Source organism: Lolium perenne, chromosome 1, assembly GCF_019359855.2.
Source record: "Lolium perenne isolate Kyuss_39 chromosome 1, Kyuss_2.0, whole genome shotgun sequence".
NCBI classification, from domain to species: Eukaryota; Viridiplantae; Streptophyta; class Magnoliopsida; order Poales; family Poaceae; genus Lolium; species Lolium perenne.
In genome coordinates this window covers 8,694,198-8,719,904 of record NC_067244.2, presented here as the reverse complement: position 1 = coordinate 8,719,904, position 25,707 = coordinate 8,694,198, and the positions used below count along the sequence as shown (strand labels likewise).

Sequence of the window (25,707 nt, the reverse complement as noted above, 5' to 3'; positions counted from 1 at the left end):
GGCGGAAACCGGGCCTTACACAAAGATTGGGGCACACATCCACAACTTAATTGGAGGCTCCCAACAAACCGCCACAAAGGCCTAGAGTCCGTCTAGGGTTCCAAGAACCCAAGAGTAACAACCTTCTTGCTTTCACCACCACGAATCACCGTGGAGAACTCAAACCGATGCACCAAATGCAATGGCAAGAACACCACAAAGATGCTCAAGTCCTTCTCTCTCAAATTCCAACAAAGCTACAAAAGCTATTGGGGGAATAAGAGAGGAAGAACAAAGGAATTCACAAAGAACACCAAGATCAAGATCTAGAGAGTTCCACTCACAAAGAGATGGATTTGATTGGTAGAAATGTAGATCTAGATCTCCTCTCTCTTTTCCCTCAAATGGGGGCAAGAATCATGGAGGGATTGAGAGATGGAGCAAGCTTCTCTAGTTCAACAATGGAGGAGAGAGAGTGAGAGAAGCACCAGCCCAAGGAGGAAGAAGGGGGTATTTATACCCCCAAGAAAATCGAGCCGTTTGGGCAAAAACAGGCGGATATTCCGGCCCAAGTTGGGGCCGGATTATCCGGGGCCGGATAATCCGGCCTCGTGGACAAAACCTGGACAAAATCCGGCCAAAAATCCGGCCCCTATCCAGAGCTGCTTTTCTTCCGGTCCTTAGACGATTTCGGGGGCCGGATATTTCCGAAATATCCGGCCCGGATAATCCGGCCCGGATATTTCCAAAATATCCGGCCTAAGAAAACTGCAGAAACACCAAAACTAAAACGGGCATAACTTTTGCATCCGGACTCCGATTTCGATGATCTTGGGCTCGTTGAAATCACAACAACGAGCTCTACAACAATATGCATAGAAACATCATAGTCCAGCAAAGGAGGATAGAAACAAATGAAGAAAGGTTTGACCTATCTCAAAAAGACATACCGGTAAAACCTCCAATCTTGAAAATGCAACAAGTTGCCCATGGAAAAACCATTCTCAATGAACTAGAGCTTGTCATGAGAATAAGCACAAGCTCTAAAACATCACATGGATAAGATCCAAATAAAACCAAGAAAGATGATGAACCAAACTCGAAACGCAACAAGTGATCTATGCGAAATCCGTTTCGATGAACTAGAGCTTGTCATGAGAATAAGCACAAGCTCTAAAACATCACATGGATAAGGTCCAAATAACAACCAAGAAAGATGATGAACCAAACTCGAAAACGCAACAAGTGATCTATGCGAAATCCGTTTTCGATGAACTAGAGCTTGTCATGAGAATAAGCACAAGCTCTAAAACATCACATGGATAAGGTCCAAATAACAACCAAGAAAGATGATGCAAGGATGCAAAGGTTTGAGCTCTCTCCGAACGATACGATCGAGTTACTCACTCGAGAGCCCTCTTGATAGTACGGCAACTAAACTATAAACCGGTCTCCAACTACACTATGAGACCGGTGAGAAACAAACCCTATCAAGAGCAAACCTTATACTTGCGCATTCCACTTGAGCTCGATGACGACGATCTTGACCTCAACAAGATGGAACGCCTTTCTTGCTTGTGCTTGCTTGACGAAGTCTTGTGGATTGCTCCCCCATAATCCACCATGGGAGAGCTTCTTCTTCGGCGCATCTTCACATATCCATGATCACCATATGGATGGCAAGACTCAAGCAAAGGATCTCTTCGAGATGGCTCATCTTGAACTTGCACTTCATTTCTTCATTCTTCATCATGTTGATGTCTTGAAGTAGCTTGAGGGCTCACTTCATCTTCATCTTCAAGACATACTTGACACTTGATATCCTTCATCAATTTCTTCTTATTGCAACCTTGAAGCCAACATATGGTTCAAGAATTGCCTATGGACAACTCCTACAAATATAACTCAATGCAAACATTAGTCCATAGGGATTGTCATTAATTACCAAAACCACACATGGGGGCTCCATGCACTTTCAATCTCCCCCATTTTGGTAATTGATGACAATCTCTTTGAGAGGGTTTATATAAGGAATTTAAGTAACAAATAAGTTGGATCTATAGAGCAAACTCCCCCATAATATATGCATGTGTGAATGATCTTGACTTTCATTGCATATATTGGCATTCAAAGCCTAGTGGAGTTTCCTCTAAAGATTCAACTATGCAAAGCAACAAGATGCAATGCAATGAAGGCACATGCTTAAGCACAAAGCAAAGACATAACCAAATTCCCTTAAACCCTCCAAACTTCTCCCCCATTGACACCAATTGCCGAAATGGGTGAAAAATTTAGAAGGCTAATATAGTGAGAGTTCCTCCATAGCGTGTGCATTTCTCATAATTTGAGTGGAATCAAATGCACATATCCAATTACGAATATTCGGAAGGAATCACACCATAGATAGGATCAACAATTGCAAAAAGATAACAAAGTCAAGACGCTTCAACAAATGAAGCAAGCAACCAAATGAACCACAAAGAAGATATCAAAAGAAAGATAGATATTATGATAAGATCAAGAAGATTGCTCTAAATAATATGAGGAAGCTCCCCAAGGTTTGTGCACAAAACTATACAATTTGTATTGGAGTATAAAGTGCACAAACATGGAATCATCACTCCCATAATATCATTCAAAAACAAAATATACCAAGTGAATCAAACTCTAATGATCACCACAAGATAGTGCTCTAAATCAAATGAGGAAGCTCCCAAGGTACATGCATAAATTAAAATGTTGTCTTTGAATACAATATGCATAACATGGAATCCTCACTCCCTCATTACCATTTAAAACACAAACATTTGGAATAGATCATAGATAGAGAAATAAGCTTAACACTTGCAACAAACAAATAGTTGAGCAATAAGTAAGAGGCACCATAATAAAAGGCTCAACCAAGAGGATATGTGAAAGGCATGATAAAGCATATTATAAGACTATTATATGGATGAGCAAAAAGCATCATCATAGTCTTCAATGAATTATATTTCTTAGCATGACCAATCAACATGCAACAAATAAATAAGATATCAAATGGAGATGTATCATCTCTTATGTGTATAAGTTTCTCTAAGTGGACAATATCACAAAGATATTTATCCACAAAGAAACATGCACACACCAAATAGATACACAAGAAAAATAGCATGATATCCAAGACGAAGTCATGCAATATACCAATAAGATTTTTGCTTAATAGCATGGCCAAAGGCTCAATATTATCTTATTGTACATTCATGAACTTCAACCACAAACAACTAAAATACATCACAAATATCAACAAGGGATAGAAGATAGTTGGGATGCATTTGAGAAAGGCAACAAGTATCACAAACGGGATACCAAAAGAAGTAACTAAATTTGCACTTTCATCTATATTGCACATGTGAGAGCCTTGAGGAATTGATATGCAACAAAATTGCTAGATAGGCATAGTTGGGATGGATGAATCATGAGCATGATTTAAAATACTTCCCAACAAATGCACTCATCTCAAATTACTCACATTCACAATAAAGAGGTTTCATTAAGACTTTTGCAAGAAGCACAACATTTGCAAATCAAGAGATTCATGCCAAGATGCAACCATAAGGTTGGATACAAGAAAAGTATGCATGAGAAGATACTTGTTACCAAGATAGCATTGGTGTGGATGTAGTAGATATGTGTTCGTTGATCATCCTAGCTTGCCTCACGTTACCATTGAGTCACCACTTCTTTCCAAGAGTGAGACAAGCATTCAATGCATATCCATTGTACCTAACACAAAGGTAAGTACAAAATGGTCCCCAAACTAATTGGGTCCGAAGTAGTTAGACACACTACAACATATAGGACAAACTCCACAATTCTATGTGCATATAGATATGAAATTGAATTTCATGCACATCTTAGCCAAATTAGGATTTGATGGAGTTTACCCTATATATTGGATCAAAGAAAGTGACACATGCCATAAGATATACATATATTAAATATGCATGCACAATACTTTCAAGAACCAAAGGAAGATACAATTTGGACAAAACACCAAATAAACCAAGAGACAATGGTTGTCCAAATTATATCAAAGAATCAAATCAACACAAGATTGACTCCAAAGACTTATCTCATTATAAGAAGCTAATTAAACCTAAGCACAAAGGAATGAGATAACCAACTCCCAAGAGAGCAAGGTTCCAACAAATAAACCAAACCCTCGACACTTTTTATGATGGCACACAGTACCAAAAAGAAAATTTATGACTCCCAAAACCAAATTTTTGATAAAGATCAAGAGAAGTTTATATAACAAATATAGGAGAGCTCCCCCAAGATTAGTGCATTATCTAGGATTTAGAATATGGATACAAAATGCACACAACTAGGATCATCACACTACCTATATCTACAAAAAAAAAACTAAGAAAGTTTGAATAGAAAAAAGAACACATGGGAGTCAAAGCACAACAAATTCATGGCAATAAATAAGGCAATTTAAACACAAGATCCATAAGATGCAAGGAAGACACATGGGAGTCAAAGCACAACAAATTCATGGCAATAAATAAGGCAATTTAAACACAAGAGCCAATGTAGATATGATCAATAAATATCTACCTCATAATTGATTACCAATTGTCCTAGGACAAGAGGTATTAGGAAATATTTCCGGTGGTAGTTTGTAAGTATACATAAGATCATATTTACAACGAACAAAGCATATGGTAAAAGATAAGAGTTAACCATCATGCAAAGAAAGTTTCTTGATAGCTTCATTTAGTCATACCAACATGCAAGGCAATTAATAGTATTCATACCAACATGCAAAGCAATTAATAGTATTCATACCAACATGCAAAGCAATTAATAGTATTCATACCAACATGCAAAGCAATTAATAGTATGACTTGAAGCACATGGTTTTCCAAAAATGTATTGAGGGACACGTTGTGAAAAACCATGCCAAGAAAAACTTACACAAATAAGATCCACAAAGATATTAGCAATGAAGCCATTTAAGCAAATTGGAGCTTGTTTGAGCAAACATGCCACATAGGAGAGAGATAAATTACGGTATCAATTCTATGTGACACAACCTCAAATGTTCACATTTTCTAGGCTTGTAATATGCACAAAGCTTATTACTCCCCCATAATGTGATAAGGAATTTATTTTCACAAGAGGCAAATAAGATCCAAGTAGAGATATTAATGGACATTAGAATTTGAATTTCTCATGAAGATGACATACCACATAGAGACTAGATAATCTTGCAATATCAATTCTAAGTGGTATTCCTCATGTACACACATTGTTAGGATCATGAAATTCCCAAAGGAATGTCACTCCCCCAAAATGGGATTGTCCATTAATCGCTCATAAGAGCCATATAGGATACAACAAGATGCAAAGAGGCTCCAACACACACACAAATACATGGTGTGCAACCTAACATACATAGACTTGATTTCTCAAGAAAAACTAGTAGGATGCACAACATATACAAACATATGTTAGGAACAAAACTAACACATGCAAAGGGGCGAGTAACTTTCAATATAAAAGAGTTGAGCACATGTTACCGCAAGGAGGAACATTGGGTGTATGATAGAAGTAAGATAACCAAAAGACTTGGCTTGAGATAAGATAAGTGATGAAGATCCCTTAATTCTTCATGATGTAACCAAGTCTCCAATGCCCACCAACAAGCACCTATTGATCAAGTTTTGGATTGTTGGTCCCCAACTAAGTTGGGTCCTAAGAGGTTAGTCACAATAGGCTTGGCAACCCAAATGGTTCTTTTCTTGACACCACTTTGAGCACCAACATATTTGGCAAACACATTGCCACCCTCATCCTTACGAAGAGAATAAACATCATCAATGGAGATAGAGTTGGATGAGGTACCAATAGTGCAAAAAGAGGAGATGTGGCCCTTCTCACGGCATATGTAGCAAGTTCTTTTCCTCTCCTTCTTCTCACTAGATTTCTCCACAATGGGAGCATTGGCTTGATTCTTCTTGGGAAGTGGAATTTCTTCAACTTGAGGTTGAATATGAGTTTGAGCTTGAGGCCGCTTCCCTTTTTGCTTCTTCTTCAAAGGGCAAGATCTAACATGGTGCCCTTCAATTTTGCACTTGAAGCAAACAATCTTGGCCGGGTCTTTGACTTGTACTTGGCCCTTCTTGTTGTTGTTGTTCTTGGACTTGTTCTTGTTGTTGGATTTGAATCCAAGTCCACTCATGTCATTGGGGGATTGTTGCACACTTAACATCGTGTCAAGTTTGCATTTCCCTTCATGACTCTTTACCAAGTCGGTCTTCAAAGAAGTGACTTGGGCCTTGAGCTCTTTGATTTCCTCTACATGGTTAGTAACAACACAAGTACTAGAGGAAGTAGAACCTTCATTGTTAGAGCAACAAGGCAAGGAAGATAATTCATCACAAGATTTAGCAATACTATGAGTGGATGAATTACTAGGACTAGCACATGGCAATATAGCATTTTGGGTAGTAGTGCTAGTATCCACATGAGGCTCACAAGGTGTTGCCTTCGATATGATAGTCTCATGAGCTAACTTTAGCCTATCATGGGAGGCTAGAAGATCCTCATGGGAGCTAGAAAGCTTTCCATGATTTTCTTCCAATTTCCCATAATTGCTAGTTAGCAATTCAAGTTGAGCCCTTAGCTCAACATTCTCCTTCAAGATAGATGCTTCACAAGAAGTAGAGTTAGTAGCACAAGCATCATCACAAGACATATTAAGAAGAGAAGGTAACATAGCATGCTCTTTTAAATATGAAGCTTGTAGTTGCTCATATGACTTGGTGAGGATAGAGTGTTCGCTCTCCAAGGCCTTGTGGGCCTTGTCTAGATCATCTAGATCCTTAACAAGTTTATCATGGCCAACACCAACTTTGAACTTTTCATTTTTAAGCAAATTTAATTTAGCTTTAGCATGGTCTCTTTCTTTAGTGAGTTTAGCAAATATTTCATTTTGAGACACCTCAAGGGTTTGAAGTTGCTCCTCAAGAGAGGCTACGGTCTCTTGTTCTTCTTCAAGATCATTCTTTAAAGATGCTACATCATCGGCATACTCTCGTTCAAGAGCACCCTTTTTATCAATGGTGTTCTCATGCATCCAAATAAGTTTTTGGCTCTCAATAGCGGTAGTCAAGATTTCAAAGAAGTGAGAGCTAGCAATTTTATCTTTGTAAAGAACCTTGAATACACTCTCACCTTTATCGCGTAGAGAGACAACCCAATCCTCTTCTTCATATTCATCCTCATTCTTATCACCACGAGACATATTAGGTTCCATGGTAGGAGGTACCGTGGAACCCTTGGCCATAAGGCATATATGAGGACCGTGAAATAAAGATGAGGAGTTACTTGAGGCTCCTTTCAAGATCTTGTCTTGACCAATAGAATCTTTGGTTTCCTCTACATTGTTAGACACACAACAACTAGAGGAAATAGAATCATTTTTATCATGGCCACAAGACAATGCAAGCATATCATCATTAGATTTTTTCAAGCAACTTACACATGATATGCAAGGACTATCAACACAAGCATGTAAATCATTTCTAGTGCTAGATGTGTTTAAGTCCAAAGATGAACCATTGCAATGAGATATAGATGAAGGATCATCAATAGTAAGCTCAATACCAACATTGCAATTTCCATCACCACTCACCATATCATTACCTTGTGTCTTGAAACACTTTGGTGAAGTGGATGAAGATGAGAACTCATCACGGCCGGAAGTGGAAGCAATACAATCATCCTCAATGATATTGGACACATCATATTTATCTCGAAGCTTTGTCCATAATTCATGAGCGCTCCCAAAAGGCATGATTGAAGAAGTAACTACATTGCTCACAACAATGGAAAACACATGAGAAGCAAGAGCATCGAGACAAGAGTTTTTCTTCTCCTCATAAGATAAATTTTGGGGATCCTTAGGAGAAGAAAAACCCATGTCAAGAAATCGCTCCATGTTCGGGGAAATACCCCGCAAAATATTAAGCACATAAATTTTCCATAGATCATAATTTGTGCCATCAAATATAAACAAGTTATTGTGATCTAATCCCCTAACCGACATCTTTACTCTCAAGGCGGTGAAGCCTAAGAATGAGAGACCTTGCTCTGATACCAATTGAAAGGACACGGATGTCGCCTAGAGGGGGGGTGAATAGGCGATTTAAAACTTTTACGAGATGGGCTTAACAAATGCGGAATAAAACTAGCGTTTACTTTGTCAAGCCCAAAGCCTATATACTATGGTTCACCTATGTGCACCAACAACTTATTCTAAGCAAGAGTTCACCTATGTGCACCAACAACTTATGCTAAGCAATACAAGCAAGTATGTGATAGCAAGATATATATAACTTCAAGCACGATGGCTATCACAAGGTAAAGTGCATAAGTAAAGAGCTCGGGTATAGAGATAACCGAGGCACGCGGGAGACGATGATTTATCCCGGAGTTCACACTCTTGCGAGTGCTAATCTCCGGTGGAGAGGTGCGGTTGCTTAGTGCTCCCGAACGCCACAAGAGGCTCACCTTGAGGTGTGGTTGCTCGATGCACACCAACGCCACAAAGGCCTCACCCCAAGATGCGGTACTCACACCACACACCGAACGCCACGAAGGCGCCTCACCTAAATCTCCGGTGACCCTCGCCACAAAGGCCTAGGTCACGGTTCCACTAAGGGATTTCCTTCGAGGCGGAAACCGGGCCTTACACAAAGATTGGGGCACACATCCACAACTTAATTGGAGGCTCCCAACAAACCGCCACAAAGGCCTAGAGTCCGTCTAGGGTTCCAAGAACCCAAGAGTAACAACCTTCTTGCTTTCACCACCACGAATCACCGTGGAGAACTCAAACCGATGCACCAAATGCAATGGCAAGAACACCACAAAGATGCTCAAGTCCTTCTCTCTCAAATTCCAACAAAGCTACAAAAGCTATTGGGGGAATAAGAGAGGAAGAACAAAGGAATTCACAAAGAACACCAAGATCAAGATCTAGAGAGTTCCACTCACAAAGAGATGGATTTGATTGGTAGAAATGTAGATCTAGATCTCCTCTCTTTTCCCTCAAATGGGGGCAAGAATCATGGAGGGATTGAGAGATGGAGCAAGCTTCTCTAGTTCAACAATGGAGGGGAGAGAGAGTGAGAGAAGCACCAGCCCAAGGAGGAAGAAGGGGGGTATTTATACCCCCCAAGAAAATCGAGCCGTTTGGGCAAAAACAGGGCCGGATATTCCGGCCCAAGTTGGGGCCGGATTATCCGGGGGCCGGATAATCCGGCCTCGTGGACAAAACCTGGACAAAATCCGGCCAAAAATCCGGCCCCTATCCAGAGCTGCTTTTCTTCCGGTCCTTAGACGATTTCGGGGGCCGGATATTTCCGAAATATCCGGCCCGGATAATCCGGCCCGGATATTTCCAAAATATCCGGCCTAAGAAAACTGCAGAAACACCAAAACTAAAACGGGCATAACTTTTGCATCCGGACTCCGATTTCGATGATCTTGGGCTCGTTGAAATCACAACAACGAGCTCTACAACAATATGCATAGAAACATCATAGTCCAGCAAAGGAGGATAGAAACAAATGAAGAAAGGTTTGACCTATCTCAAAAAGACATACCGGTAAAACCTCCAATCTTGAAAATGCAACAAGTTGCCCATGGAAAAACCATTCTCAATGAACTAGAGCTTGTCATGAGAATAAGCACAAGCTCTAAAACATCACATGGATAAGATCCAAATAAAACCAAGAAAGATGATGAACCAAACTCGAAAACGCAACAAGTGATCTATGCGAAATCCGTTTTCGATGAACTAGAGCTTGTCATGAGAATAAGCACAAGCTCTAAAACATCACATGGATAAGGTCCAAATAACAACCAAGAAAGATGATGAACCAAACTCGAAAACGCAACAAGTGATCTATGCGAAATCCGTTTTCGATGAACTAGAGCTTGTCATGAGAATAAGCACAAGCTCTAAAACATCACATGGATAAGGTCCAAATAACAACCAAGAAAGATGATGCAAGGATGCAAAGGTTTGAGCTCTCTCCGAACGATACGATCGAGTTACTCACTCGAGAGCCCTCTTGATAGTACGGCAACTAAACTATAAACCGGTCTCCAACTACACTATGAGACCGGTGAGAAACAAACCCTATCAAGAGCAAACCTTATACTTGCGCATTCCACTTGAGCTCGATGACGACGATCTTGACCTCAACAAGATGGAACGCCTTTCTTGCTTGTGCTTGCTTGACGAAGTCTTGTGGATTGCTCCCCCATAATCCACCATGGGAGAGCTTCTTCTTCGGCGCATCTTCACATATCCATGATCACCATATGGATGGCAAGACTCAAGCAAAGGATCTCTTCGAGATGGCTCATCTTGAACTTGCACTTCATTTCTTCATTCTTCATCATGTTGATGTCTTGAAGTAGCTTGAGGGCTCACTTCATCTTCATCTTCAAGACATACTTGACACTTGATATCCTTCATCAATTTCTTCTTATTGCAACCTTGAAGCCAACATATGGTTCAAGAATTGCCTATGGACAACTCCTACAAATATAACTCAATGCAAACATTAGTCCATAGGGATTGTCATTAATTACCAAAACCACACATGGGGGCTCCATGCACTTTCAACCGCGCCTCTCACGTGCCTGCTTCGCCGCGACGCCTTCTCCTGGGACGAGGAGGCGGCCACGACCTTCGCCGCCCTGCAGCGGGCACTCACGACGGGCCCCGTTCTTCAGATGCCGGACTTCGACGAGCCGTTCGTGGTGGACTATGACGCCTCCGGCATCGGCTTCGGCGCCGTCCTTCACCAGGGCGAGGGGCCACTCGCTTTCTTCAGCCGCCCCTTCGCCGCGCGCCACCACAAGCTCGCCGCATATGAGCGCGAGCTGATCGGGCTGGTCCAGGCGGTGCGCCACTGGCGGGCGTATCTTCGGGGCCGGACGTTCCGTGTACGCGCGGACCACTACAGCCTGAAGTTCTTGCTGGATCAGCGCCTCTCCATAGTGCCGCAGCATCAGTGGATCAGCAAGCTCTTCGGCTTCGACTTCACCGTCGAGTACCGCCCCGGCCGCCTCAACACAGTTGCCGACGCCCTGTTCCGCCGCGACATCGACGATGCCGCGGACGCGCCCACGGTCGGTGCGGCCCTCTGCATCCACTCCGGGCCATCTTTCGCCTTCATCGACGAGGTTCGCCGCGCTACTGCCGAGGCCGCGGATGCGCAGCAGCTGCGCCAGCGCCTGGCCGACGGCGAGCTGGCCGCGCCATGGCGCCTGGACGAGGGACTACTCCTCCATGGGCGCCGCATCTTCGTACCGGATCATGGAGACCCGCGCCACCAGGCCTTGCCCTTGGCGCATTCTGCAGGTCACGAGGGCGTCCCGAAGACCCTGCACCGTCTCCGCACTGATTTTTACATTCCAGGGGATGGCGTCCTGGTGCGAGACTGGGTGCGGGCGTGTGTCACATGCCAGCGGAACAAGACGGAGACGCTCCGTCCGGCGGGCTTACTGCAGCCGCTGGACGTGCCGTCCCAGGTGTGGGCGTACATCTCCATGGACTTCATCGAGGGGCTGCCGAAGGTTGCCGGCAAGTCCGTCATCCTCACGGTGGTCGACCGCTTCTCCAAGTACGCGCACTTCATCGCCCTCGGTCATCCCTATACGGCGGCGTCTGTGGCACGCGCCTTCTTCGACGGCATCGTTCGCCTCCACGGGTTTCCGTCCTCCATCGTCAGTGATCGTGATCCTGTGTTCACGGGTCACGTCTGGAGGGACCTCTTTGGGTTGGCGGGCGTGAAGCTCCGCATGAGCACGGCGTTTCATCCTCAGACGGACGGCCAGTCCGAGGTCGTCAACAAGATCATCGCCATGTACCTACGCTGCATCACCGGGGATCGTCCACGAGCTTGGGTGGACTGGCTGGCGTGGGCCGAGTACTGCTACAACACGTCCTACCACTCCGCGCTGCACGCCACTCCCTTTGAGGTGGTCTACGGGAGGCCACCGCCGGCGATGCTTCCCTATGCGCCTGGCACGGCACGTACTGAGACGGCGGATGACCTGCTGCGTACCCGCGACGAGATACTGGCTGAGGCGCACCAGCGACTTCTTCAGGCTCAGCAGCTGGCCAGGAGGTACTATGATGCACACCATCGCGAGGCGGAGTTTGCGGTGGGCGACTGGGTCTGGCTACGCCTTCTTCACCGGACGACCCAGTCCTTCGACCCGCGCTCCAGGCGCAAGTTGGGACCTCGTTACGCCGGTCCCTTCCGTGTGCTGGAGCGCATCAGCACGCTCGCCTACCGTCTTGATCTGCCCGCAGGCTCGCGCCTCCACGACGTCTTCAACGTCGGCCACCTGAAGGCCTACCATGGCGACCCTCCGTCTGCACCACCAGCTCTTCCACCTACTTCGGACGGGCGTCTCGAGCCTGCCCCGGCGAGTGTGGCTCGCGTGATGAAGGCCCAGCAGCGACGTGGTGTTTGGCACGTCTTGGTGCATTGGACAGGCATGCCAGAGGACGAGGCGACTTGGGAGAAGCTTGAAGATCTCCGCCAGCAGTTTCCAGAAGTTCAGCTCGAGGACGAGCTGTTTGAGAAGGCGGGGAGAGATGTTATGGTCGGTCTGACCTATACACGCAAGAAGCCCACTAGTGGCTAGTTGTGGGCTTAGCCCAAGTAAATTAGGGGCTTGGCCCAAGTAAATTAGGGTTTAGAGGAGGTCGTCCTCCTATATAAACACATGTACCCTTCGTGATTAATCAGACAAATATTCAGTATCATACTGTCTCGTCTCCTGAAGGGAGACGGGAGACCCCCTGCGCCCAGCCGCACCCAACCCTAGCCGCCGCCTCCTTCCTCCGCGACGGCGCCCAGCCGCCGGCGCCGAGCCCTCCAGCCTCTCCGCCCTCACTTCCACCCTTACAACCTCCGCCCTAGACCCGGTAGAACCCTAGCCCCTACCAGTGGCATGCCCTAAATATCTGTTTTGTCCGGTGGCAACAAACGGTGTCCATCACGCTAACACATTCACGTGTATATCGGCTCGAGTGGGGGCACCGGACACTACACATTCTTTATGATTGATTATATTCCTAACCATAGACATGTGTTGTCAATTAACAACAGGGTTATGTTATTAGGAGAATAACATGATGAGCAAGACCTAAGATCTAACTAAGCGAAACAATTAGATCATGTCAATGTTTAAATTGTCGTAGCTTTCAAATATACCAATCCTTAGACCATAAGATTATGCTACTCCCTGGTACCGTAAGAATAATTTGAGGACACCAAACGTCAATTCGTAATTGGGTGATCATAAATGTGTCTTTGGGTATCTCAAAAAGTACTTATTGAGTGATATGTATCAAAACTGGAATTTGTCCATCCATGTAATAAATAGATATACTCAAGGCCTGCTTAGGTAACACACCGTTCTTTATCGCTTGCAAGCATGTGACTAATGAGTTAGACACAAATAAATAATATGTTACGGTACGAGCTGCGAATGTTAGGTAGGCTGTCGACACAAATAAATAATATGTTACGGTACGAGCTGCGAATGTTAGGTAGGCCGTCGACGTAATGCGGCGAGAACCTTGGTGTCATGGTTCCGTTGTCGTTGAAGAAGCCCGGCATGGACGTAGAGGATCTTACATGGTGCTGCTCGTTGTGCCGCTCCATGGGCTACCCTCAGCCCCATCGCCGCATGTAGTCAGCGCTGCCATGTGCACTGCATTGGTGACTGTCGAGGCCTTCATGCCGGCGGCAACACGACGAACTTTCAGCGCCGCTGTTTCGTACTTGCGACATACCACATATGCTTCCCAAGCTTCTTGCGGCCACAATTTCGGCTTCTCCCTCGGCGGTGGCGCCTTCTGTAGCTTGTGGAAAGGCACCTTTGCGCTCATCTTGACAGAAGCCTTGTTGGCAATCTTGCTAACTACCTTATTCAACATCGTCTTGGGATCTTTTGGCGCCAACGCTGCGAGAGACGAGTGTGTGGCGGCGACAACAACGAGGTCTGGGTGGGAAAGAGAGGCACCGGACTGGACAGGAGAAGTGGAAGTTGGGGCGGGAGAAATGAAATGGAGATGAAAATTGTGAGAATATGAACCAGCCGTTGAGTCAATGACAATGCTGGCCCACACTCGCCACGGCGCCTTCGGTTGGGTCCTGTGTGACCGCAACAACCCATGTGTAGCACGAACGGACTCGAGTCACCAGACGCCGTACTGGGCCAAACCGGACATGAACGGTCTTTGGACGCGGCTGGACGCGGTTAAGTTCCGGCCACCCCAAAGTCCTTTGGAGGAGGTTTTAGAAACGTGACTAGAGATAGCTCTTCCGGTGCAATGGCTGTGTCGTTGTCTGGGATTGTTGAGCTGGACCGTGCAGAAACCGAAGCCTTCCACCGTGCGTCGCCCATTTACCCAAGTGGAGTATTATAGTGCAGAGGCTGCAGTCAACTCAAAGGGGCCGCTCTTCCCTGGACAAGTCTTTTGCAGCAGACTTCTCTCTCTCATATCTTTTAAATTCAGATGGCATTTGTCAACTTTGTTACATATTACCTACCGAAGGGTACTTGATAGTCTATGATTATGGAGATTCTACTACTACGAAAAAACGCTTCGCTCGGGTCGTCCCCCGTGGGCGACGACCGGGCGAAACCCTAGCCCCCCTCGCCTCCACTCCCTCTCCTCCCTCCTCCTCCGCCGCCGCCGGCGAGGGCCGCCGGGCAAAGCCCGCGCGGTGCCGGCGGCGGCGGGACCTCCCTTACCCGCTCGCGGTGCGGCTCTGCGCGGGGCAGTAGCGGACAGCGGCGGTGCTCCTAGGGGCTCTCCGAGCTCGGTCCAGCGGCGGCGGCCCGGCAGGTCGACGGCGGCTCGTGGCGGAGGTGTGGGCGGACGCGGCGTGCGGCGGAGGACAGCGACGGAAGGCAGCGGCGGAGGAAGTTGCTGGCGGCGGCGCCGCTCGGATTGGGGCCAGGCGGGCCCCGATCTGGGCCGGACGGGCCTCGTCCTGGACCAGGTGGGTCTGGATTTGGCCAACGCCGGCGGAGCCCCCCCATGCTGCTCCATTGCTGGTCCGGATCTGGGCCAGGTGGGCCTGGTTCCGGCGGCCCTTGGCAGCGCGAACCGCGAGGTTCCTCCTACGTCCGAGAAGGTGGAGGCGGTGCTTTGGCTGCTGTTCGGTGGTGAGTTTGGGGATGCCGACAAATTGACCGGCTTGACCGGCGGCGTGGTGGCGTCAGTAACGGCGCGGCTATGTCCCCGGGCGTCGTGGCGAGGGTGCTCCTTTGCGGTGGTGCGCGGTCTCGGCCGGGCTATCTTGCGAGGAGTGAGGTTGCGGCGGCGCCGTCCATGGCATTTGGCTAGCACATGGCGGCTCGGTGGTGGCTTGGGTAGGTCTGGCATGAAGCTGCAGCTGGATGGCGGCGGCAGCCTAGGCGCAGCAGCGCGGCGGCTTGGCTAAGGGGCTTGATCGTGGCCTGGCAGGCGGCCGGGCCTAATCTAGGCCTCCTCGGCCATGCTACTGCGTCCGGACGGCGTGCTCCTCTGGTGGCGGTGGGTGGATCCCCTCCCCTAGGATGCCACTTGCTTTGACGGTTGCATGCTATGGTGTCGTCATACCCTGCCAGTTTCGTGTTGTGGTGTGCTGATCATGCCATGGGCTCGAGCTCGTGGGGATGCCGGGGCGGCGGCCTCGGAAGGTGGACTGCGCGGGTGGCTCTACGGCGGGCAACGTGGCGGTGGTGGTGGTCTCTCCCTTCGGTCATGGGGATGGCGAGGAGCAGACGATGGGGGATCCTGGTGTTGGCGGCGCTTCGGCTTTGGCAACTCCCAGATCATGTTTCGGAAGCCTAGCTTGGGGACTAGGGCGGCTTAGTTTCGGGTGCGGTGTGCGGATGCTTCCGGGTGAAAACTCAGCGCCTCGGCGCCAACGGCGGCGATGCCTGCGGGTGTCGTTACCCTCTTGGGGGCGTCGTTGTGGGTATCCGCCCCGTGGTTTGGCTCCGGGTGAAAACCTTAGACCTCGCGGTCTCGTCGGCGGCGGCGCGTTGCGTCGTTACCCTCTTGGGGGCGTCGTTGTGGAGTCCGGACTCGACTTGGTTTCGTGCATCTGTCTCCAGTGGCAAGTTTAGGTTTTCTGTGTTCTTCTTTTGTTTTATCTTTGATCTGCTTTGTAAGAGGTTCTCCTCTCCACCTTGTATCGGTTCGGCCGTTGCGGCTTTATTTATAAAGCGGGGCGAAGAGCCTATTTCGAGGATAGTCTATGATTATGAAGGAGGTCATGGCAAGGCATCCAAGCCCGGTGAGCACAGATCGAACCCTTCTCTGGAAGTCGACCATCACATTACATCAGAAAACAGAATACTAAAGATTTCTATACCCGCTTTGGCACTAGTTTCTTAATTGAGGCCGACCAGATCCAATCAAGTTACTTCTTCCTCGAAAGAAAAGGCATGGTGTTGCTTCCCCTAAGACATTGATCTAGTCTTTATTTCTCAATTGTGTCAACTGCTCTTGCACAACATGGTTGCTCCTGGCTACTATATATAGATACCGTACACATAGACGACATAACACAAGAACACAGCCCTCTTCTCCAAACCAGACATGGGCTTGAGAACAGGATTCTGCTGTGCTGTGCTACTGGTGACGCTGCTGCCTCTTTCAGCTAATGGGTCGAGCAAAGTTAGATATACTTTCGATCCCTTTTTTTATAGGTTAACTTTGTATCGTTTCTTCATTAAATCGTCTTGTTCTGATACTTTTAAGTTCTTCTCGACCGCTATGTCAGCTGTACATAGTGTATATGGGGGACAAGAAACATGATGATCCATCTGTGGTCACCTCGTCGCACCACGACCTACTAACCTCTCTTCATGGGAGGTACTAGCCTCGAGTAATTCACGTTACATATTGTTACCACGAAGCACAAGTGGTTGCTAACATTTTTGTTTTATTTGGCAACAGCAAGGATGAAGCCCTGAAGTCGATAGTTTACAGCTACAAGCACGGGTTTTCAGGGTTCGCCGCAATGCTCACTGAATCTCAAGCTGAGGCACTAGCAAGTAAGTAGTGTCGATCTTCAGATGGCATACTTATGTATTACATGCACGTATATAACCTATACCTCCGAATGTAGAGTTCCCTGATGTTGTCAGTGTGAAGCCTAATACCTTTCACAAACTACACACAACTCGGAGCTGGGACTTCCTTGGCCTTGAATATAATCAACCACCACAGCAACCAGGCCTCCTCCAAAAAGCAAAATACGGTGAAGATGTAATCATCGGCGTGATCGATTCAGGTTTGCAATCCCACCTTAAGCTTAAATCCATAACATGAAAAAAAAAACCTGAAGATTGGGCAACAATTGACCCCATGCACATCATATGATCGTGTTACAACAGGCATATGGCCGGAATCACGAAGCTTTGACGACAACGGTTATGGCCCCGTGCCAGCACGGTGGAAAGGGAAATGCCAGACCGGCCAGGATTTCAACACCACAAGTTGCAACCGGAAGATCATCGGCGCGCGGTGGTATGGCCGTGGCATCAAGGTGCTCAAGAGCGACTATAAATCACCTAGGGACCAAAGCGGACATGGCACACACGTCGCCTCGACGATCGCAGGCGTGGAGGTGCAAGGCGTGAGCTATGGGGGCTTAGGCACCGGCATGGCACGTGGTGGGGCGCCGCATGCGCGGCTTGGTATCTACAAGGTGTGCTGGTTGGGTGCAAGTTGCCCTGGCGCAGCGATCCTTGCGGCCATCGACGATGCCATACATGATGGCGTGGACATCCTATCAATCTCGATAGGAGGGGCCGGTCACGAGTTCTACTTTACGTTGCATGCTGTGCAGAGAGGGATCTCTATTGTGTTCGCCGCTGGGAACGATGGGCCTGTGCCGCAGACGTTGTCAAACTCTGTACCATGGGTCACGACAGTTGCCGCTAGCACGATTGACCGGGCTTTCCCCACCCTGATATCGCTCGGGAACAAAGAAAAACTCGTGGTAAGTACAAACAATCTTCAAGTATTTTTTTAATGTGAGATCAATAGTTGAAAAGGGAAAATCAACTTTGATCATGAGTGCATAGGGATAATCAATCATATAATCTTTACAAAAATATAACCTATTCGACTGAGGTCGTTGAAACTAACGATAAGAATGTATAGCTCGTCCCTAAAGCTTTCCTCAGTTCCTTTAATTAGTCGCTCCTTCACTTATCTCCTTCACTTATCTGCTTGATTTGGAAATGAAGGGGCAATCTCTTCTCTACAATGCATCTGTGATCAGCAGCGACTTTAAGGATCTTGTAGATGGCGGGAGGTAACAAAATAAGGCAGTCACTGGTCACATGTTTATTTTTGCAGTTAATCACGACTCAACACTATATGCAACTTAAAACTTTTGTGTAGCTGCAACGCAGAATCAGTGGCGTCGATCAACATCACCGGCAAAATTATCCTGTGCTATGCACCAGCGGATGCGAAAGACACGCCGCCCAGGGAAGCACTTCCAGAGGCCATAAACCTTGCCATCAAGGCTGGCGCGAATGGTCTTATCTTCGCACAGTACACTATCAACATCCTCGAAATCCTGGCTAGGTGCGATGGCATTATGCCCTGCGTAGTGGTGGATTTTGAGATTGCACAGAGAATCTCAACGTATATCCAAGTGGCAAGGTAAGAGCGCCAGGACAGAAAGAAAGTGTTTTAATTTTCTCCCTTTCTTTCCCTGAGTTCTCATATATTTCTTCCCGTGGCATGCCAGGAGTCCGGGGATGAAGGTCTCGCCTACGGCAACGGTTGTTGGAAACGGGGTGTTGTCACCCAGGGTCGCCTCTTTCTCGTCGAGAGGGCCAAGCACTCACTTCCCCGGCATACTCAAAGTATATATCAGTATCTTTATTGGGAAAATATACAGCATACCATAATATCCGCAAACAGTCTACTTGGGGGCGTTGTGTAACCCCTAATACCTGCATATATATGTCTGTACAGCCCGACGTGACTGCACCCGGGGTCAGCATCTTGGCAGCCCAGCGCGACTCCTACGCGTTTGACTCCGGAACATCCATGGCATGCCCGCATGTCTCAGCGGTCACTGCGCTGCTCAAGTCGGTTCACCCTCAGTGGTCGCCTGCTATGATCAAGTCTGCCATTGTCACCACAGGTATGCTCACCAAGAACGTAGAAAAAGTTTTCCGCCAAATAAGTCATTGTAAGCTATGACTAACTTAGAATATAATTTTGGAATACATTTGCAGCCTCCGTGACCGATCGTTTTGGTATGCCGATCCAAGCAGATGGGGTTCCGAGGAAACTGGCTGATCCGTTCGACTTTGGCGGTGGCCACATGAACCCGGACAAGGCTGTTGACCCAGGCTTGGTTTACGACATGGATGCAATGGAGTACAACAACCTCTTCAATTGCATCATGGCGTCGTTAGATGACTGCGAGTCCTACCAACCTGCTCTTAATCTCCCATCGGTTGCCGTGCCGAACCTCAAGAACCAGGTCACTGTGTGGCGCACAATCACGAATGTGGGACCAGTTGAAGCAACCTACCAAGCAGATGTTGAAGCTCCCGCAGGGGTAGATGTTTCCGTGGAGCCATCGGTTATCAGTTTCACTACCGGTGGTAACAAAAGTGTGGCATTTAAGATAACGTTTACGGTGAAGCAGAGAGTGCAAGGTGGGTATACATTTGGAAGTTTGACATGGTCCGACCAAAGTGCGCACTCGGTGAGAATTCCTATTGCTGTACGGACTGTGATAGAAGACTTTGTCGCTGATACATCTTAAAGTCTTCCGCTTGTATGCTTGTGTAAGACAAGAGTTTATTTCTGAACTGTGTGTAAGATAAGAGTTGGGGACCCTGGAAATGTATTTGTAGTTTATTATGAAACTTAACTTTCTGCATGAATAAAGTATAAAGAGTATTTGTTTTTGTCAGGAGATCGTTTCAATCATTTATGACTTATTGGTGTCAAATGCTGCATTTGCTTATATGATTTTACAGAACTACTAAATGAATGTTAACGAAAACAAATTGGGCTAGATCACGCATATGAATACATCTATATTTCTTAGCGATTCAGAGAGAGATTCTACGAGGGATGCAACTGAGAAGGTCTTGCAACTCCGTAGAGATGAAAAGGTGAAATGGGCGCAACAAGCGAATGTAAAACATGTTCAAGAAGATGATAATAACACATCTCATTGCTAATGAAAAGCATAGGAGGAAAACGATCTTCTAACTTGAACAAGATGAAGAAACCATCATAGGGAAAGAGAATCCAAAAAACTATATTACTGACTTCTATAAGAAATTATTTGGAGCACCGGCTCGAAATGATTTCACTCTCATAGAAATCCACATACATGATATACGACAGATTTCTGCAGAAGAACATACAATCTTGCCGACCGCATTTATAGAGAATGAGGTCATGACACTATTATGCAAATGGAAAAGAAGAACGAAGCACCAAGTCTTGAAGGTTTCCAGTTCTACCAAGTATGTTGGGCGGTAATTAAGAAGGACCTAATGAACATGTTTGATATGTTCCATAGTGGAGATCTTCCTTTATTTTATCTAAATTTTGGAACCATCATTTTGCTCCCCAAAAAAGAGAATGATATCCAGATTCAACAATGTAGACCCATTTTCTTAATGTGAGTTTTAAGACATTCACAAAAGTGGGAACAAATTGTGCAACTAGTCTCGCACATAAAGTTATTCAGCCAACTCAAATAGCATTTGTACCAGGCTGACACATTCTTGAAGGAGTTGTCATCCTTCATGAGATCATTCATGAGCTACATAGAAAAAGCAAGATGGGTGTCGAGAGTACTCCTCGGCAATGCCCTCTGATTGGGACTTAGGGTTGATGGAATCCTGTAGGCTGATACGAGACATCGGTTAACAGACAAGCGGGGAGAGCGATTTACCCAGGTTCGGGGCCCTCGATGAGGTAAAAACCCTTACGTCCTGCCTGTCTGGTCTTGATTATGAAAATATCGAGTTACAATGGGGTGCCGAAGGTTTCGGCTGTGGTTTCGTCGAGAGGCTAAGTGCTACGTGGACCTAGCTCTAGACTTGCGATGGCTAAAGTTGCTGAGATTCGTTCTGTCCCTCGGCAGCCCCTCTCCTGGCCCTTATATAGGGTGCCAGGTCTCAAGAGATCCGTCCGGGTACGACTAGGTTACAAAAGCCCTAGATCTAAACTTTCCTTGTTCGGTTCCTCTTCGTCTTGTCGTTCAAGGAATCCCCTTTGGCACCGCCGTAGTGGCCCACCTTGCCACCGGACGTCTCCATGGGCCTCCAATTGGGCCGCACAGGATAGGGCAATAACAGTTACCCGAAGGGTAATGCCCACATCAGTAGCTCCCGAGTGTCTAGCCGAAGATATTTCGGGTAGAGACTAAAGCATGTCTCCATCAAATGGTCTTCTCTCTTGATAGTTCTTGTCCATCTTGTAACAGCATCATCTTCTTCTATCGGGTGCGCGCTCAGCGCTCCCGATGGGAGTATCCCCCGAGTCTAGGTACGGATGCTTGCAATCCGTGCGTAGACTCAAGTTGTTCCACTCGATCTTTTTCTTCTGCCGAAGCTTTCTGCAATTCTTCATAGGTCATCCGATACATTTACATCGGGTCTTCAAATTCGGGTGCTTTTTAATGCGTAAAGGATATTGAGTAGCATGCCCAGTTTTGCTGGTTAACTGCCGAAGGCAAAACAACGCTACCCTACACAGAATCACGTCCTCGGGCATGACCCTGGAGTGCAAGAAAGTTTATCGGGTGCGCGTCCAGCACTCCTGATGAGAATAGCCCCCCGAGTCTGGTCATTCCGTCCCTTTTCTTCAAATATTTCTTCACGCCCTTCCTTGCAGGGGAATCTTCGAGTTCACATTTGTCGGGTGCGCGTTCCCGATGGGAGTAGCCCCCGACGCAATCCGTGCATAGACTCAAGTTGATCACCCGACGGTTTTGGTTTCTCCTCAGACGCTTCAATCGGAGTCGACGCCTTTCATGACATCACTGATGACAACATCACTGCTGCGGTTTGACTGACAAGACGTGACCTGATGGGCCCATCCTGCTTCTGCATGGTTCTGTTTTTAGAAGTGACCGCTACTTGCGTGCGTTTACCAAAGTGTTTCCTCGATTTCCGCGATCAATGATGAAAAGAGGTCCTCTTAATAAATTGGAAACAATGACACGTGCCCGCTCAATCTTCAGGTTTTTTCGTACTTTATAATCTTTCGGGGCAAACTCCCCCCTTTCCACAATCCATCGTTGCATCCTCTTTCTTCTTCATTCATCTTCTTCATCCATAACCACTGCGCCGTCGCGGCCGTTTCTAGATCTCCTTAGATCTAAAAATGGTGAAGAAGAAGAGCTCCACTCTTGCCACCAGTGCTACGAGCAGTGGTGCCGCCGCCAAGACTTCTCCAAAATCGTCGAGGAGAGGCGCTCCAGATGTTCCTCCTCTAGCTCCGGCGCCGCCAGCGCCGTCGAGCTCCACGGCTGGACCCATCCCCGACGATTGGCCGGCGTCTACTACCACAAAGCGCGACGAAAAGAGGGCTCAGAGCCTTGGATTAATCTCTTCTGACGAGGGGAATGTGATTCTGCCAGGTGTGATTTCACGGCCCAATCCCCCCGCCGGTTTTACTGTGATGTTCTTATCTTACTTATATCGAGGTCTTTCACTCCCTGCCCACAAATTCCTTCATCACCTACTTCGATTGTACGAGATCCAATTGTGGCAGCTGACTCCTAATTCAATTCTCCACCTTGCTATTTTTATCACCCTCTGCAAAGCGTTTTTCGGCATTGAGCCCCACTTTGGATTGTGGAAGAAAATTTTCTTCGTGAAAAGGTACAGCAGTAGTGGTGGTTCCTTCGTCATTGGCGGAGTTGGATTTGTCGCTCGCAAAGAAGTTAATTACTTCAATTTTCCGATGAGAGAGTCTGTGCAAGGGTGGAGGCTGAAGTGGTTCTATATTAGGGACACTTCAATAATTGAATCCCAGCTCCCTCGTTTCTCCGATGTTCTCGAAGCCAAACCTAAGAAATCTTGGAAAATATCCTTTCTCCCAATGAAAAACCAACAGTCGATAAGTTGTTTGACAGATTTCTTCGGATCAAAGAAGCCGATGATCAGACCATGATAGGCACGGAGGTAGCCGCTGTGTTCTTAAAGTGTAGAGTCCAGCCGATCATGGTTAGGGCTCATCCGATGTGGTTGTATTCGGGTCCCAAGGACGAGACTAGGATAAATATCGCTGAACTATCCGAAAAGGAACTGCTTGATAAAGTTCGGTGCCTCACTCTCTTCAGCCAAGAAGATTCAATCCCACTGATATCTTCACATCCGCCATTTTGATGTTGATCATCAGCCAATCTAGGTAAAAAATTTCCTTCATGGTTTCATTGTACTGTTTCTCTTGATCAATATGACTGCCATTGTCCTTACTCGATTGCTTCGACAGATCCCCATAGCTCCTGAGCATTTGCAAGGTCTGCCAAACGATTCTTCCGAGAGGAGGGATTCCTCAATCCTCGAGGGATCCCATATCGAAGAAAATGTTGGCCCGAAAGATGAACGTGATGACCCAATAAATCTTGAAGCTGTCTTTATCAATCCTCAATCTTCAGCCGATGACATTAGCGACACAGCAGGGTCCATGCATGACGACGACGCTGATCGCGCTGTCTTTGTTGATGCAGCTGCGGAGGAGCCCGAGGCGCTGCCTTTGAAGAGACCATCCGGCGGCTTTGCCGACGAAGATTATCTTTTCGATCTGTAAGTTCTTGCTTCTTTTTCTCAAAATTGCGTCCTATCTTTTCCATCCGCATCATGGTTTGACTTCGCCAATCTTTCGTAGTGACGAAGGTTTCCTCGAGCCTCCGCCCAAGAGGGCCAAATCTTGTACTGTTCTGCCGAATCCCGCAGCTTCCGAAGCTTCAGCCCCTGCCGCGGCCCCGACAGCCCAGATATCGACTGCTTCTTCCCTTTCTAGGGGAAGGATATTCCTTCGACTGCCGCTGCGACAGCTCCTTCTCCAGGGAAACCTGTAAGTCCTTTTCCGTTTTAATGCAACATCTCCTGAATGGGGGCCCTGATTAAATTACTAGCTCTTCAACTGATAACTATTTTTCCTTATTTCTTAAGGATTTGCGAGCTGTCATATCTTCCTTAGAAACTTTCACCTCCCAATACACTTCCCTGGAAGCTGACAAAGCCCAGCTGCAAAAGGAGGTCAAGTCTTCTTCCTCGAAGTTGGAGGGCGCAATAAAAATAGTTGCCGAAACTCGTCAGGAAGTCGACTCCCTAAAGGAGGAGCTCGAGGGGTTGAAGAAGAGGCTGAGGGACGAAGAGGCATCCAAGCTAGCCGCCGAAGCTCGGGCGATTGAGAAGGATGATATTCTTCGCCAATCTTCCTTAGCCTTGCTCAGTAATTCCCTTTCTGCTCTCTTGTTGATTATTGCTTTGCGAATTCAATCCTTTGGTAATGAACTCCTCTTATTTCGTTCTTCACATGGGCTGCTGATATCCCTACCGAAGCTCTGGACAAGCTTCCAAACAATTTCCCAGCGAATACTCTGTCGATGACTCTTGCTTCTCACTAGCTCACGCAAGACCTCCTCCAGAAAGGCAAGGGGGGCATGGCACGGATGCACTCAATGATCTTCCCCAAGATCAATCAAGACAAGACTTTGGGGCAGCTGATCGACGCTTTCGCCGTCGAAACCAAGGAAGTCATCGAGGTATTCAAACGTACTTCGCGTACCTATGGCGCCCTCCTAGCCTTCCAACTTATGATGGGTCATGGCTTCAAAGCCGATATTGAAGAGATGTCCAAAGAGTTGCCGAAGGATCAAGATGGACAATTTGTCGACTTGGGTGCCTTTAAAACCTCAGCTCTTAAGTGTACTCGTCAGCTCCTTGAGCTGGTTTCAGCAAAGAAATCATCAGTTGGTTGTTTGTCAAACCAGACCTAGGCCCCATGATTCCTGTAATTCAGCTTGATTAAGACGATGTCGCGCCATAAGACTCGTATGGTTGTAATGAATTCCATGTTGGCAATGTTGCCAGTATACTCTTGTTATGACATTTTTACTTGCACGCTCCCGATGGGAGTAACTTCCAGTGCTGAATCCATACAATCCATCATGCCCTTTAACAATGTTTTGCAGGTTTTCCCTGTGCCTGCATTTATCGATGATTCTTCGGGTGCTTCCTCTGAGAGTGATCGACTCCAGCGTTAAAGGACCGTATCGCGCAGATGGAGAAGGATATGCGCAATACTTATGCCTTGGCTGCTATTATCAAAAGGAAGAGCGAGCTTGCGGTTGACACGGAGCGATATGCTCTTACTGAATTGCACAAGGCTACAGAAAGTTTGAACTGTAAGCACCTTTGTCTTCTTGCTCCTTGTTTTTCCACGAAGTGCATCTTCTTATCTTCGCTTATTTTTCCCTAGTCATAGCTCTGAACCCTGCTGAGGAGAACAAGCGGATCCACGAACGTGTAAACGCATTGACCCAGCTATCATCATCAGATGAAGTTTTCTGGAAAGAACACTCGAAGGCTTCTGCTGTCGCGAAGTTCCAAGATCGGGTC

At 46.9% G+C, this 25,707-nt stretch overlaps 1 protein-coding gene across 1 annotated transcript; it reads left to right on the top strand.

Moving 5' to 3' along the window:
• The first annotated feature begins 16,669 nt into the window (after nt 1-16,669).
• On the top strand, nt 16,670-19,946 carry LOC127321171 (subtilisin-like protease SBT3.9). Its single transcript, XM_071820617.1, has 10 exons — nt 16,670-16,747; nt 16,812-16,945; nt 17,030-17,127; nt 17,202-17,366; nt 17,470-18,077; nt 18,328-18,395; nt 18,485-18,751; nt 18,840-18,957; nt 19,070-19,241; nt 19,336-19,946. Exons 1-10 carry the CDS (start codon nt 16,670-16,672, stop codon nt 19,872-19,874), a joined length of 2,247 nt encoding a protein of 748 aa, XP_071676718.1. The 3' UTR covers nt 19,875-19,946.
• The last annotated feature ends 5,761 nt before the right edge of the window (nt 19,947-25,707 follow it).